General features: G+C 43.6%; 1 protein-coding gene across 1 annotated transcript in view; it reads right to left on the reverse strand.

Annotated features, from left to right (window-relative positions):
- Window positions 1-14,573, reverse strand: part of CACNA1C (calcium voltage-gated channel subunit alpha1 C) — an 806,686-nt gene that overhangs the window by 322,907 nt on the left and 469,206 nt on the right. The window contains exon 3 of the mRNA XM_007937025.2: window positions 9,400-9,539. Coding sequence (XP_007935216.1) covers window positions 9,400-9,539 — 140 coding nt within the window. The remainder of the gene's footprint in view (window positions 1-9,399; window positions 9,540-14,573) is intronic.

A 14,573-nucleotide genomic window follows, 5' to 3' on the forward strand; every position in this document is an offset into this window, starting at 1 on the left:
GGAAGGGCTGCTTATGCACAGGGAGACATCTCAGGGGGCAGGAGAGTATGGAGGGATGGACACTGGGAAGAGGTAACTATGGGGAGGAAATGGGAGGGGAGCTGTTGCATTGTGGTAAACTGTGGTCAATGATATGAGACAAAGTATATGTGAATTGCTGTATGGAAAGTGAATTTGCTCTGTAAATCGTCACCCAAATCACAATTAAAAAAAAAAAATCTGCTTTCTATTTTACACTTACATAATGTCTCAATTTGGATTAGCCACATTTCAAGTGCTCAATGGCCATACATGGCTAGTGGCTACTACACAGAAAATTCTTTTGAGAAATTCTGCTGTAACAAGGAGAGAAAAGGGGATATAGAGTCAAGAGTATATTTTGCTTTTAAATATGAGGCATTATATTATTTTTATGTGTGATGGGAATAAGAGAGGCAAAAAATTGATGCAGCCATGTGATCCTCAGCCTATATGACTATGAGACCTGAAGAACGAGATGGTGCCTGGCTACCACTGTCAACCACTCGGAGGAGGATCTATGTAGGAGATCCTGGATAGAGAGGGAGAACAATGTGGAACAAAACCAAAATCACTTGGGGAAAAAAAAAAGGGGACCAGGTTTGCTGGTCTGATAGAGCCTGGTGGAACCACTGAGACTATTGTCCCTAGCTGCCCTTCAGGTCTGGAATTGAATCCACACCTACGGCTTCAAGCCAAACAAAAGACAGGCATAAGAGCTGAACATGTACCTGAGGTAGATACAATCCTCGGAGAGAACAATCATGGGAGAAAGAAGGGCTGTTTATGCACAGGGAGACAGTTCAGGGGCAGGAGTATATGAAGGGATGGACATAGGGAAGAGGTAACTACTGGGAGGAAGTGGGAGGGGAGCTGTTGCATTGGGGTAAATCACAGTCAATGTCATGAGACAATGTGTGTGCAAACTGTTGTATGGAAAGTGAATTTGCTCTGTAAACTTTCACCCAAATCACAATTAAAAAAAAAAAAAATTGATGCAGAAGTGAGAAGGAAGTTACTGGAAGGATGGATGTCCTTTAGAGTAGGCAAGAATGGGATCTAGTGGACATGGAGGGGTGCTGGCCATGGATAGAAGCAGGGACAGTTTATTTATTCTGGTTCAGGTAGGAAGGCATATTAAAGATATAGATGTGGTTGTGGGGACGTGTGAAAGTTCTCTTCTGATTGTATCTATTTGCTCAGGGAAACTGGCAGCAAGGTCATTGACTGAAAGCGTGAAAAGATAGGGGTGCATATTGGAAATTTGAAGAGTGAGGGAAAGGTGTGAAACAACCAATCTAGGAAAGTAGAAGAGTAGGTGGACTAGGGACATGTAGTAGGATTGCCAGGATCACCAAGGGCTACTTGAGGTTGGTGGTTGAGAGTGTAAAGTGACATCAGTCAGTTTAGATTTATGTATTTGCCTATGCCCTTCAATGACATAGTTTGAATTATCAAACAGATGAAAACTTGCATTTGATTAGAGTTGGTGTTTTACGAGGTAAGTAAGATAAATAAACAGAGGTTGAGTGTAAGTGGTTATAATGATAGAGCACAGCATCTGCGCTGACTGGACATGATGGGAGAAGGAACAGACAAAATATGGCAGGATGAATGAATTGCTGGAGTCAGGGTACTAGAGGGAGTGAGTTGGAGAAGACAGGCAGTGTTGATCAGAAAGTAGAAAGTCCGATTTGAGATTATAGGGGTGGTGGTGTTACTACTGGTTATGACAGGGACTAGGATATGACCATGGGACCGAGTAGCTGAGATAGGATGGAGGCCAGAATCCCTGGAAAAGAAGATATCAAGGAACTGAGATGCTATTGGAGGGATGCTGGCAGGAGTAGTGAGTGTTGGAGAGAGCTGGAGTGAACCTGGAATGAAGAAGAGTGACTCAAAGGTCTGTTGTTATGTGCTGTTGAGTCAATTTCAACTCATAGTAATTCCATGTGACAGAGCAGAATTTCCTTGTAGGGTTTTCTAGGCTAGGGCTCTGGTAGTGCAGTGCCTGAGGCATTTGATTGCTAACAAGAAGGCTGTTGGTTCAAATCCACCAGCCACTCCTTGGAAGGAAGGTTGGGCAATTGACTTCCACGGTGATACTGCCTCGGAAATCCAAGTAGGGCTTGCTATGAATTGGATCCAACTTGATGGGAGTGAGTTTAATCTTTATGAGAGCAGATTGTCAAGTCTATAGAAGACTGAGATACAGAGGGGTAAGGGATAGAGAAGGGGCTGATGGCATAAACATCAAAATTGAAGGCTTTCAGGAAAGAGAAAGGGGTGAGAGTCTAAAAGTAGAAATAAGGCGAAAAAAAAGACCCCTCTCCAGTACTCCATGCCCAGTCAGTGGAAGGAGGCATATGAGAGAGAAGTGCTCATATCCTAAGAAGCTGCGTGAGAAGCAGCGCCCTCAGAGGAGAATCTGAAAATGAAGGGATGATCAGAAAGAAAGTTGAGGATTTAGAGCAAACCCAAAAACCAAATTCACTGCTGTCAAGTTGATTTGACTCATAGTTTCCAAGGCGGTATCTCTACAGAAGTAGATCTCCCAGTCTTCCATCCAAGGAATAGCTGGTGGGTTTGAACAGCCAGCATTCCAGTTAGTAGTCAAATGCCTTAGGCACTATGCCACCAGGAGTTGGCAAACCACAATTTGTTGACTGCCTGCTTTTATGAAGTTTTATTGGAACACAACTACAGTCATTCACTTACATATTGTCTATGGCTGTTTTCACACTACAATGGCAGAGCTGAGTGTTGTGTCAGAGACCATATGGCCTACAACACTGAACATATTTACTATTTGGTCCTTTCCCAAAAAATGTATCCCTGAATATGGGATAAAGAGTTCTGGTGGTGCTGTGGTTAAAGCATTGGGTTGCTAACCTAAAGTTTGGCAGTTTAAACCCACCAACTGCTCTGCTAGGGAAAGATGAGTCAATTTGCTTCTGTAAAGATTTACAGTCTTGGAAACCCTAAAAGGGCAGTTCAAGTCTGTCCTATGGGAAGGATCACTATAGGTTGGAATCCACTCGATGATAGTGGGTTTGGTTTTTTTTGAATAGGGGATGGACTGTGAGGAAAGAGGGCAGAGTGAAAAGGTTTCTGGAGTGAGGTGGCAAGGGAGAAGGAGTTAGATTAAAGGAATCAGAGCCATATGGGAATAGCAGTCTCAGTAGTGGGGGATGACTCAAGAATCCTGGGCTTTTTGTGGTAACCAACTGCAGAAGCATTCTATCTTTTGCACCTAGAGATGATATACTAGACATTTGCTGTCAACAAAGTGTGTGGTGGGTCATATTTCTTCATTAATAGGGCCTAGGATCAAGGAGCAAGCCCAAGTATCAGAACTGGGTGCCCAGATCAGACCTGAATTAAAGGCCAAGGCAACTCTGGTCCATGAGGAATGGGCTTGAGCTCCTTGAATGATTCATCCCCACAGAACTGTCTAGAAACAGAGGTAAAGATATGGTACAGCTGAGGGTTTAGTCTTAAAGAAGCTCAGAGCCAGGGAAGGCCTAGCAGTCAGGGAGTTGGTCTATAATAAGGATTTACAAATTGCTCCAAGGAGTCCCCAGTGACTTCTTGGACAGCTAGGTCAAAGCTGAGTGGATGGGATTCTTACTCTATCCTCAGTGTAACAGAGTGGCTTCCCTTTTACGTGCTTTGTCTTGGGCCTATAATGGCTTGAACAGTATTCTCCCAAAATTTACATCCACCAGGACTTCAGAATGTTGGTCTTATTTGGAAATACGGTCTTCACAGATGTAATTAAGGTAAGGATCAAGATGATATCATACTGGATCAGTATAGGCCCTAAATCCAATGAGAAAGTCCTTATAAGAGATAAAAAAGGACACACGGACATGGAGGGAAGAAGGGTCCCAGAAGATGAAGTTATGCTGCCATAAGCTAAGGAAGGCCAGGAGTGACTAGGAGCTGGAAGAGGCAAGGAAAGATTCTCCTATAGAAAGAGGGAGTGGGGCCCTGTTGACAACTTGATTTGGAATTTCTGTCTCCAGAAATGAGAGAAAATAATTCACTGTTGTTTTAAGTCACAAAGGTTGTGGTAATTTGTTATAGTAGCCCTAGGAGGCTAATACAAGGTGTCTAAGTAAGACTTTGTTTAAATGATGGTTCTGTACCTAAAAGAAGTTTGACAACCTTGGCCAGACCATATCTAAATTCTCTCTTAGCTTTATGATTCTCTCACATCATCTTGGCAACTTGATGGTTTTAGTTAGTGATGTCTTTAATCCCAGGCAGAAGTCGCCAGGATCAGGAATAGTAGGCTCCTTTTTCGCAGGAGAAATGTTCTTTCCACAGAAGTCTGGATCACTGAAACCTTAAGAAATGAAGATGGTTTTCAAATCTCCCAAACAACATTCCAAATCCAAACCAGATCTGGTTCTTAGTATTTCCTAGAAGAAAGCAATACACTTATTGGAGTACAAGATGTTCACAAAATATTATTCAGTGAAGGGAACAGAGATTGAGATAATTTTCCTCTCTTAACTCCTACCCCAACTTGATACAGACTCTTTATTAAGTGCCTGCTTTTAATTTTAAAAGGGTAGAAAATTGAAGAATGGCTCTAGGAGATGTTCTTATTGGCTTGGAGTGGTTGGTGAATTTCACCTCAATTAGACAGTGTAAAGGTGACACCACTGCTTTGTGCTTACTTGTCCCTAAGGATTGGGTTTTGATGTGGATACTTGACTGGGGAATTTCTTCAGGAGGTGTATTTGGCACTTCCATAGGTGGACATTAGAGCTTTTCAAAGAAGAGGACAATGAAGCTGCAGAGGGCCCAGTGTATCAGAGAGGCAAAGCCACCATATTGTGGAGGAGATAGGGATGTAATAAAAGCCCTTTGTTGTTGGAGGAGAATCTCCTGCCAGGTGGATACACTGAGGATTCCTCAGTTCTTTGGACTGTCTCAGGGGAGGGTTAGCTTACAGAGGCTCAAAATTCCTCTCCTTGTTCATTCAGCAGTCCCATCTCCCCATCCAACCAAGGAGAGTCTAGAGTTTTAAGAAGGAAATGTGACAGATTTGTGGGAGGAAGGAAATGCCTCTTGTCACATGCCATGAGAATGCCTGGCCAGAGAATGACGCACATAGGCAGCAGGCAAGCCCACCTCTCCCCAGGGTGAGTCAGACTCCCCTGTAATTTACAGGGGGCCAGAAGAAACCTTGCCCTAAGCAGCTATGGAGGAGGGGCCAAGAAAGAAAATTTTTTACCAAGGGAGACAAGGAATCAAAGGGGTATCCATTGAATATTATAGAGGAGGCAAGAAAAAAGAGGCATGGCTAAAGAGAGGTGGTGAGCTACACTTTCGGTAGGGAATCATTTTTCTAGTTAGAAGGATAGGCTGGGATTTAGATTGGATAACCCCTAGGATCAATAGTACTGGAGAAGAGAAACTAGCTGTCAAATGTGGCCAAATGTGACATCAATGTGAAACAAAGCAAAACAAAATAAAAGAAGGCTGGCGGTTCAAACCCACCAGCCATTCCTCAGAAGGAAGATTGGGCAATCCTACTTCCGTAGTGATACTGCCTCGGCAACCCAAGGAGGGGTCGCTATGAGTCGGGGCCGACTCGACGGCACATAACAACAACAACATAACAACAACAAGAAAAGGGTCATGGTGACCACAAGCTGAGCACCATAACCTCTGTAACTTAAGAGGTTATGTGACCAGAGGTGTCCTCCAGAAGAATGCCAAACCTAGATGCCTCCTCTCTTTATGTAGGCCTTGTGGCCTCGAGCCTAGGGAAGAAGTGACTGAAGTCTTGGCTGGCCCCTTGAAAGCTTGCCCCTGTGATTGAGGGGCAGAGTAACAGATAAAAGGATGAAGCACAGTCCACACGGGCAGCAGACAAGCATGGGCCACCATGTGCTGCATCACCTCGCTGTGCAACTGAATGGAAAGGCACTGGGTCCCTCTCTCCCAGGACTCTAGTTTGATGTTTTTTGTTTCTTCCTCCCAGTACTTTAGATAAGGTCATGATGGCGGGGGGGGGGGTGCGCAGAGAGGCAGGCAAAGCATATATATTGTTGTTATGTGCCATCGAGTTGGTTCCGACTCATATTGATCCTATAGGACACAAAGTAGAACTGCCCCATAGGGTTTCCTAGGTTGAAATCTTTACAGGAACATATCTCCACATCTTTTCCTTCCACAGACTCACTGTTGTTATGTGTCAGGGAGTTGGACTTCACTCACAGCGACCCCTTTTTGGGTTTCTGAGGCGGTATCACTACGCAAGTAGATTGCCCAACCTTCCTTCTGAGGAGTGGCTGGTTGAGTTTGAACTGCCAGCTTTCTGGTTAGGAGTCAAGTGCCTTAGGCACTGCTACCAGAGCTCCCAATGGAGCTACTATTGGGTTTGAATCACTAACCTTTTGGTTAGCAACTGACTGCTAAACCATTGTGCCACCAGGGTTCCTAGAGCACTTACAGTCAACTGTAATTCACTCCATAAACAAAAGGAGAAAATGCAGCTTCTCTGCTTGAACAGATTAGTCCCTGCAACTCACTGCATCTCTCCATTCCTCCCAAAAGTATCAGATATTATGCTTGAGGCTCTTTTCTATTCATGTGTGACAGTGTCCAGGAAATAGAGGTCTTTTAAATTTTATTTGAATTTAAAAAGGATTTGGAGGCATCTGGAGCAACCCACCTTAAAGACCTTTGCTATGGCTTACTCAGTTTTTTCAAGGCCTTTGATTCATCTCTATTTGTTTATCTTGGCATGGGCAGTAGCAGCAACTTCTCTCATATTGCTGCATCCTCACACCAAGCCCTGTGGAACCAGATCTACACTTGGCTAATAACTCAAATAACTTTAGCGCCCCTCACGTCACCCAATGTGACCCAAATTAGCATCCCTGATGCTAATGTGGCCAAGTGCGTCATTTACTGGCCACACTAAAAAGACAACACAAAAAAACCCTAAAATAGTTACAAACAACCCTAATATGCCATCCAGATGGCCAGAGACAAGGAAATAATTTCTAAATGATCCTGATTTGCTCCTGTGTTGTTTCCTGCAGTAAGGACCAGGAACTGCCCTCTGTCCAGAGAAAAGAAGAGTGAAGAAAAACAAAGATACTTGGAAACAATTAGTTCAAAGAACTAATGGACCACATGAACCCCAGCCTTCAAGATCCTGAGGCCAGAAGAGCTAGAAGAGCCAGCTACCACTGCTGACTGCTCTGAAAGGGATCACAATAGTAAGTCCTCTACAGAGTGGGGGGAAATGTGGAAAATCTCAAAACAATAGCAAGACTATGCTTACTGGTCTGATAGCAACTGGTGGTACCCCTGAGACTATGACCCCTAGACACCCTTCAAACCAGGAGCTGAATTCATCTCTACGGCTCAACTTTCAGCCAAACAACAGGCAGGCCTATAAGGTGAACAATAACACCAAGAGGTATACACTTAGAACCATCAACAATATGAGATCCAAAGGGCAGCAAATGCCCAAGTAAAATGCTCAGAAGGCAGTAAGGAATAGAAAAGAAGGACAAATGGAAATAGTAAACATAGGTAGGAATTGGTAAGAGTGCTATTACATTGTGAGGTTTGCAACCAACATCATAAATCTTAACATGTACAAGCTGTTAAATGGAAAACTAATTTCACCAAAATTATAATAAAAAGTTTTTTTTTTTTTAAAAAAAAAAAAAGACCAGGCAATCCTAAGATATAATGAACAGAAAGTGCTCTGGAGATATCTACCGTGGCCAAGGTCTTCACTGGTATAGCATAAAAAGATTCACAGAAAGTAGGTTCCAGGGGTAATGGTCTAATGACACACTGACCATAATACTGAAATCTCTTGGACTAGGAGGGAGTGAAGATGCAAAGTGTTTGCCACTTGACCACACTTCACACTTGAGGAGAGAGCAGCTCAAAGAAGTCAACTTGTTCTTGAAGTAGAATCTGCTTAAAGTTGTCCCTCCCTTCATTAAATAGATGAGTTATTGGAAACTGCAGTTTAATAAATTATATCTCACACAGCATAGATAGTAGGCTTGTTAGCCACAAATATTTTATGGTGGATCTTTTTGTACAGTTATTAATTTCTTGACAAGGAGGCCACCATACCTCAAATGTATTATTTGAACAACCAAGATTATACTACCTTTTGAAAAACATATATTAATGTTGCTTTATCTTATGCTAAAGTGGAGCAGGGTGTTTGGGGGAAGGAGTGTTTGGTCAGGGTTTGGTCAGGTATCGCCTTGGCCTTCTATAGTTCCTTTTTTTCTCCTTTCCTGCATGTCTTGAGCAGCCTGGTTTCTGAGGGTCACAGAAGAACTAGAAGAACCAGCTACCACTGCCAACTGCTCTGAAAGGGATCACAATAGTAGGTTCTGTATAGAGTGGGGGGAAATGTGGAAAAACTCAAAACAATAACAAGACTATGCTTACTGTTCTGACAGTGACTGGTGGTACCCCTGAGACTATGGCCCTTAGACATCCTTCAAACCAGGAGCTGAATTCATCTCTACGGCTCAACTTTCAGCCAAACAACAGGCAGGCCTATAAGGTAAACAATAACACCAAGAGGTACACACTCCTTAGAAACACCTTTGATCTTGAACAAAGGTTCTGCAGTGCAAATATTTGTGGCTAACAAGCCTACTATCTATGCTGTGTGAGATATAATTTATTAAACTGCAGTTTCCAATAACTCATCTATTTAATGAAGAGAGGGGCAACTTTAAGCAGATTCTACTTCAAGAACAAGTTGACTTCCTTGAGCTGATCTCTCCCTAAGTGTAAAGTGTGGTCAAGTGGCAAACACTTTGCATCTTCACTCCCACAGAACAAGACCACTGCAGAGGTGTGGATGGGGAAAGGGCATTATACATGGGCATCCCTGGACCAGAGGTACAGCCTGTGTACTCTTGTGGGCCTCTGACATCATCACCTATGGACTGCATGCTCACAGGCAAGCTGAACTAAACCTGCTCAGTGATACTGGCTGGAAACAGGTCAGAGGAGATGCTGAGCCAGCTGTAGCTGAAGATGGAATAAAAGACTTTAAACAGAGGAATGTCTTCATCTGCACAGAGGACCCTTGGTTCCATTAAAAGCACTCAGATTCAATTCAATGTGTATGCATGCACAGTGGTGATAAGGGGTAGTGCTCTTAGGTAATAGGCCCTCTCCCTTCTGAGAAACTCTGAATTCACAGTGATGTTTAACAGATCCTCTCATCTTCCCTGAAGCCCAGTGCAATAATGACCAAATAAAAATGAAGTATGAATACAGAAGAAAAAAGATATATATATATATATATACTGGCTGATGATGGCATAAGAGAAAGGAAAAGAGAAAGGAAGTTATACTTACCCTACAACCACAATTATAAAATCTAGTAAATTCCAACCATTGCGGAGGTAAGCGTTGGGATGAAAGAGAAGTCCATAGGCTATTACTTTTAAAAATGCCTCCACGGTAAAAATTATGAGAAAGAGATATTCCACTCGTTCCTAGGAAACAAAAACAGAAGAGAGAGCAAAAATCATTAGATTGGGGATTTGGAAAGTTCTGAAGCAGCAGATCTCACAAAGACATGGCGAATGCTGCCCCTTCTGTGGTGGGATGTAGGAGGAGAGGGTGGGATCCTCAAGCTAAAGTAGCAACTCCACAACCTGTCCCACCATTAGAGCTCCAAACCACTGGAGATTAAAGGATACTTCCATCTTCAAAACTCACCAGTTGAAATGCAAATATTGGGGTGGTAGAGGAATGACCCATTTTTTGAAACATCTCATTTAGTTAATGAGTTAAGATTTTATTGTACCTTCCCAGAAGAAAATGTCCTGATCTAATGGCAAGTAATTCCAGGACAGAGGAGAAGGATGCTGAGAAAGGAAATGAGATAGAACTATAGGAAAACTGTGGCACAAATTTGAGGTGACAATTCTGAAGGTAATAGACACGGTCTCAGGTCATATACTAGTTCTCCAAAGTGACAGCGCTAAAACACAACTGCAAAGAAATCAAGACACTGGCGGTCTCTTAACAGCAGCCAAAACATAGACATAACCTGCTCATGAACACTGAGCAGTAATTTTGAAATCTTTCTTGAGAAAATAAAGCTTTCTCTCTCTCTATGAACATAGATCGGGTCAGTGTAGAAAATCAGCATTTCAAGGGTAGAGGTAGGCACTGGGGTGGAGGCAATGAAGGGAAATGTCCCATCCCTTGTCTCAAAGGGAGGAACGTAGTCTTTTTCTTCCATCTGCCACCTTTAAGAAGGGTTTTTCATTTAAGGATGTAGCTCCTGTCCCCAGGAGCCCACACTTAACAGGACAAATGCCTTGGCTCAATTAGAGAAAGCAGAGTCTGTGTGCTGATTCACTCACTTCCCTCACCACTAATTGCTTTCTCCCACAACACCATCCCAATGCAGAGCCTTAAACGGCTCCCATCAGACAAGGCTGCCTGGATGTCTTCATGCTCCATTGCTTGCCTCTGCAGGCGCCTCAGCCTATCTCTCCCTGGAGCCACAAAGCACCAATCCATGTTGTATTTGGGCGCAGATCCAGTGTAATCACTAGGGAGGCATGGGGCGGGGTGCTGCAGACCACACCAGGTAACATTGTCAGATGCTTTGGTTACTTCATGCTGCTCTAACAGAAAATACCACAGGTGGATGGCTTTAACAAACAGGTGTTTATTCTCCTACAGTTTTGGAGGCTAGAAGTCTGAGTTCAAAGTGCCAGGCTCTAGGGGCTGGGTGAAACCCCCTCGACCTTGGGCTTCAGCTCTGCCTTTTGCTCCTGGCCCACAGGAGCTGGAGGTGTCTCTTCACTCAAGCAGCTGCTGGCTGCTGAGGCTAACAAGCCCAAGGTCAACAAACAAAATGGCACAGTTCCTAGATTAGCAAACAATATAGCAGGCCACTAGTTCAGGTCCAGAGATAGTCCAAGATTGGCAGGAAACATGGCAGGCTGCTAAAAATGAAGACTAGGCTCCATGTAGGGTCTAAGCGTGCCAAAAAGCTGTAGAGAGCTTTCTTAAAACTCTTCCTTATCTACTGGGAGCAGACCACATCACTAAGGCAGCTACCCAGCTGCTCCAGTAGATTCCACCATGGAGTTGATTATCAATCTCATCATGGGGAATAACTACATTCAGCTGGCCAGCCACTCAAAACAGACCCAGCCATGTTGACATATAACCTTAACTACCACATCAGAGGAGGTGAAAAATGATTGTCTATAAAATTTTGTGCAGTGTTTTGGCAGAAATGTATATTTTTTTAAATAAAAATGTCCCTGTAGTTACTCCTAACAACAAAAACATTTTTCATAACACAAGCTTACATGTATCAACATACCTGTAAGTCTAAAACTCTATCTATGTTAATTTACTTTTTGAATTTTCTAATGCTCTCTGGTCCGAGCTGTCATTATCACCTAATTATAAGGACACTTCAAATGACATGGTTTCATGTGAAGCCCCTAGAATCACATACTGTTGTTTTCATTGCTGCTGGTATTTTTTTTTCAAATTTTCTGGTGTTTTAGCCATAATATTGTGGTCATTAGTATTTATGAACCTCTATCAATAACTTTTGAGAATGAAGTAGTAATTAAAGAAGAAAAAATAGAAAAGGCTTCTGGTCAGTTACTAATAACATGGTAACTAATAATCTAATTCAATATATAAAGATTTTAGAAAACAATTTTGTAGTTAGTATTCATATAATGAGAAATATTACATTTAAGCAATTTACAGCTATATGTATCACATTATTCTATGATTAAAATTGGTAATAAACATTACCAAGGATTCTGTACGGTCTAGTATGGGAGAGGTCCATGGGAGGTGACACCAGCCCTAGTGATATCACTGTGTAGATCTGCCAAGCAGGACATGCCCATCCACAGCCTCCAGGGCACTCAGCTTAGAACCCCAGGTGATTTCTTCATCCTCTGCAAAGCTAGGTTGAGCTCACTGAAGACCAGCAAGGTCTCACTCATGTTCCAGAGAGAGGCATTACTGGGAAGGCACACTTTCTAGCCCCAGCTGCTGGGAGGGTGATCCAAGAAGGCATTGGGAGCCAGATGGTAGCTCTGCCGGGAGAGGCTAGCTCTTCCATGCTCATGTTCCCATTCAACTCTCCTGGTCCACCAGGCATTTAGGGAGTACTGGCCTCACTGTACCCAGCTCTGGGTTAAGCATGGTTTGAGGACACAAAATGCAGAATTCTGCCCCACCCCTGGCCTACTGAAGTTGATTTCCTGGGTACGAAGCCTGGAAATGAGCATTATAGACCATTTCTCGGTATTTTTGTGGCACCTAAAGTTTAAGAACCACTGGCCCACGTGCTAGGTCCTTGGGTGGTGCAAATGGTTTGTGCTCAACTGAAAGGTTGGTTGTCTGAACTCACCCAGTGACACTGCAGAAGAAATGCCTGGCAATCTGTTTCTATAAAGATTATAGCCAAGAAAACCCTATAGAGATCAGTTCTACTCTGTAACTGATGGGTCACCATGAGTTGCAATTGACTCAATGGCAACGAGTTTTGGGGGGAGTTTGGTCCATATGGTGATGAAGGTGCAAATCAGGTGGTAACAATGGGAAGGGAAAGGAGTGATCAGATTTAATCAGCATCTCAGAGGCAGACTCATCCTCTCCTACTTACTCATTACAGCATTATCATGTTGGTCTAGGGATGTGGCTGCTTTGGTGGTGACCCACGAACATATCATGACATATCATGGAGTGTGGGAGCCTCCAACCTTTTAAAATTAGGTGATAACTAGGTTAAATGGTTCATCAGGGTTGTATTGAAAGGGAAAACATATTACAAAGTGCCCAAAGCAACCTGAGGGAAGGTTATAGAAGATGGGAGGAGTTGTCAAACAACTGCTCAGCACCAGTTTTCCCACCACCACCACCACCTCTGTGAGGATTTAGAGCTTTCATTTTAGCACCAGATGACAGGGCCACTTCCTTCTATAACCCCAGCAATCTCTGTGGAAACATACAAAGTTGGAGCTGGGATGAGAAGGGCAGACAAAGGAAAGGAAACCAATGCCAAAAGGATATCCCCTAGGGGTCAAGTGTTTTCATGCATTCACATATGTGCTAGTTACTTTTACATTTTATTATAGTCATTCAGTCATTCATCTATTTGTGTGGCCATAACTAGTAGAACTGTCAGAAAGTGACCCTGGAGCTCCCTTTGGATTGTCTATAAAATGAGCTTTTTGTGAGCGGTTACACCCATGCTCAGAGTCCCTCCTCCGCCTGGCAGGGAGAATAGCAATATTCCAGAGGCTCCAAGGTCCCTAAATGCTGAGGAGTTATCTGGCATTCCAAGACAACTCCTGTAAATAGCTGGCTCCCCTGATCCAGACTGCCTGGCACCAAGCAATCTGTTTATTCCTTCATTGACAAGGCTACTTTCCCTGTAATAGAGAGAGCAACAGTGGAGGAAGGTTCCTCCCTGGAATGTAGACCCACTCATACTATGGGACCAATAATGCCCTGGACCTGGTATACCTCTCTCTGAGAAGGGGGTGGGGGTGGGAGGAGATAGGGAATCCCTTATCTTGTTGACCTTTGGCTCTGTAAATTTTCCCAATCATGTCTATTTCTTAATCCATGACATGTGATATTTGTCTCCAACCCTGCGACATAACACACGGAGATGCAGATGGACCCGCCTGAAATAATAGTGAATTATGTCAAGCATTCATTAATCACCTACTATAAACCCATACTGTGCTGGAGCTTTAAGAATAAGGGCTCAGAAACTGATGTCAAGGACCCCCTGGTACAATGGAGGTCAAACAGACAGATGATCACAGTACAATGGATAAGAAGCACTCTGGAGGCAAGCACAGTTTGTTATGCAAGAATTTCTCAAAAGTAAAGACATCTGAGTTGAATCTTGAAAGATGAAGAGTTGTCAAGATGAAGAAGGTAGGATGAGGCTTTGGAGGACAGGCACCCAAGGCAGAAGGAGAACAGAGAAGAGGAAAACTGTGGACATGTAAACATTTGGTCTGCCTAGAGTGAAGGCTTCCTCTGAGGAAGCCTCTGAGGAACTGAGGCTGCAGGTGTGGGCAGAAGGAAGATGACAAGGGGCCATGTGGCTGGGCCTGGACTCTTTGATTCTGCTCTTGAGACTGGGGCATAGCATGGCGGGATGTGTACTGCAGCCTACCACTGGCCTGAAAAACGGGTGGTGGTGGTAACGGGTGGAGGGAGTGGGGACAATGACCCAGGTATGAGATCATAGTGGTCTGAGCCAAGACAGAGGCAGTGAAATTGGTGAGTAGTAGGTAGATTTGAAAGCTATAAAGAATGTAATTTGGTAGGGGCTGTTGTTGTTGTTGTTGTTAAGTGCCGTCGAGTCATTTCCAACTCATAGCGACCCCATGCACAGCAGAATGAAACACTGCCCTATCCCGCGCCAGCCCCACAATCCCTGCTATACTTGAGCTCATCATTGCAGCCACCGTATCAATCCATCTTGTTGAAGGCCTCCCCCTCTTTCGTCG

Source organism: Orycteropus afer, unplaced genomic scaffold (assembly GCF_000298275.1).
Source record: "Orycteropus afer afer isolate SDZICR_OR568_19922 unplaced genomic scaffold, OryAfe1.0 scaffold00040, whole genome shotgun sequence".
Taxonomy (NCBI): domain Eukaryota; kingdom Metazoa; phylum Chordata; class Mammalia; order Tubulidentata; family Orycteropodidae; genus Orycteropus; species Orycteropus afer.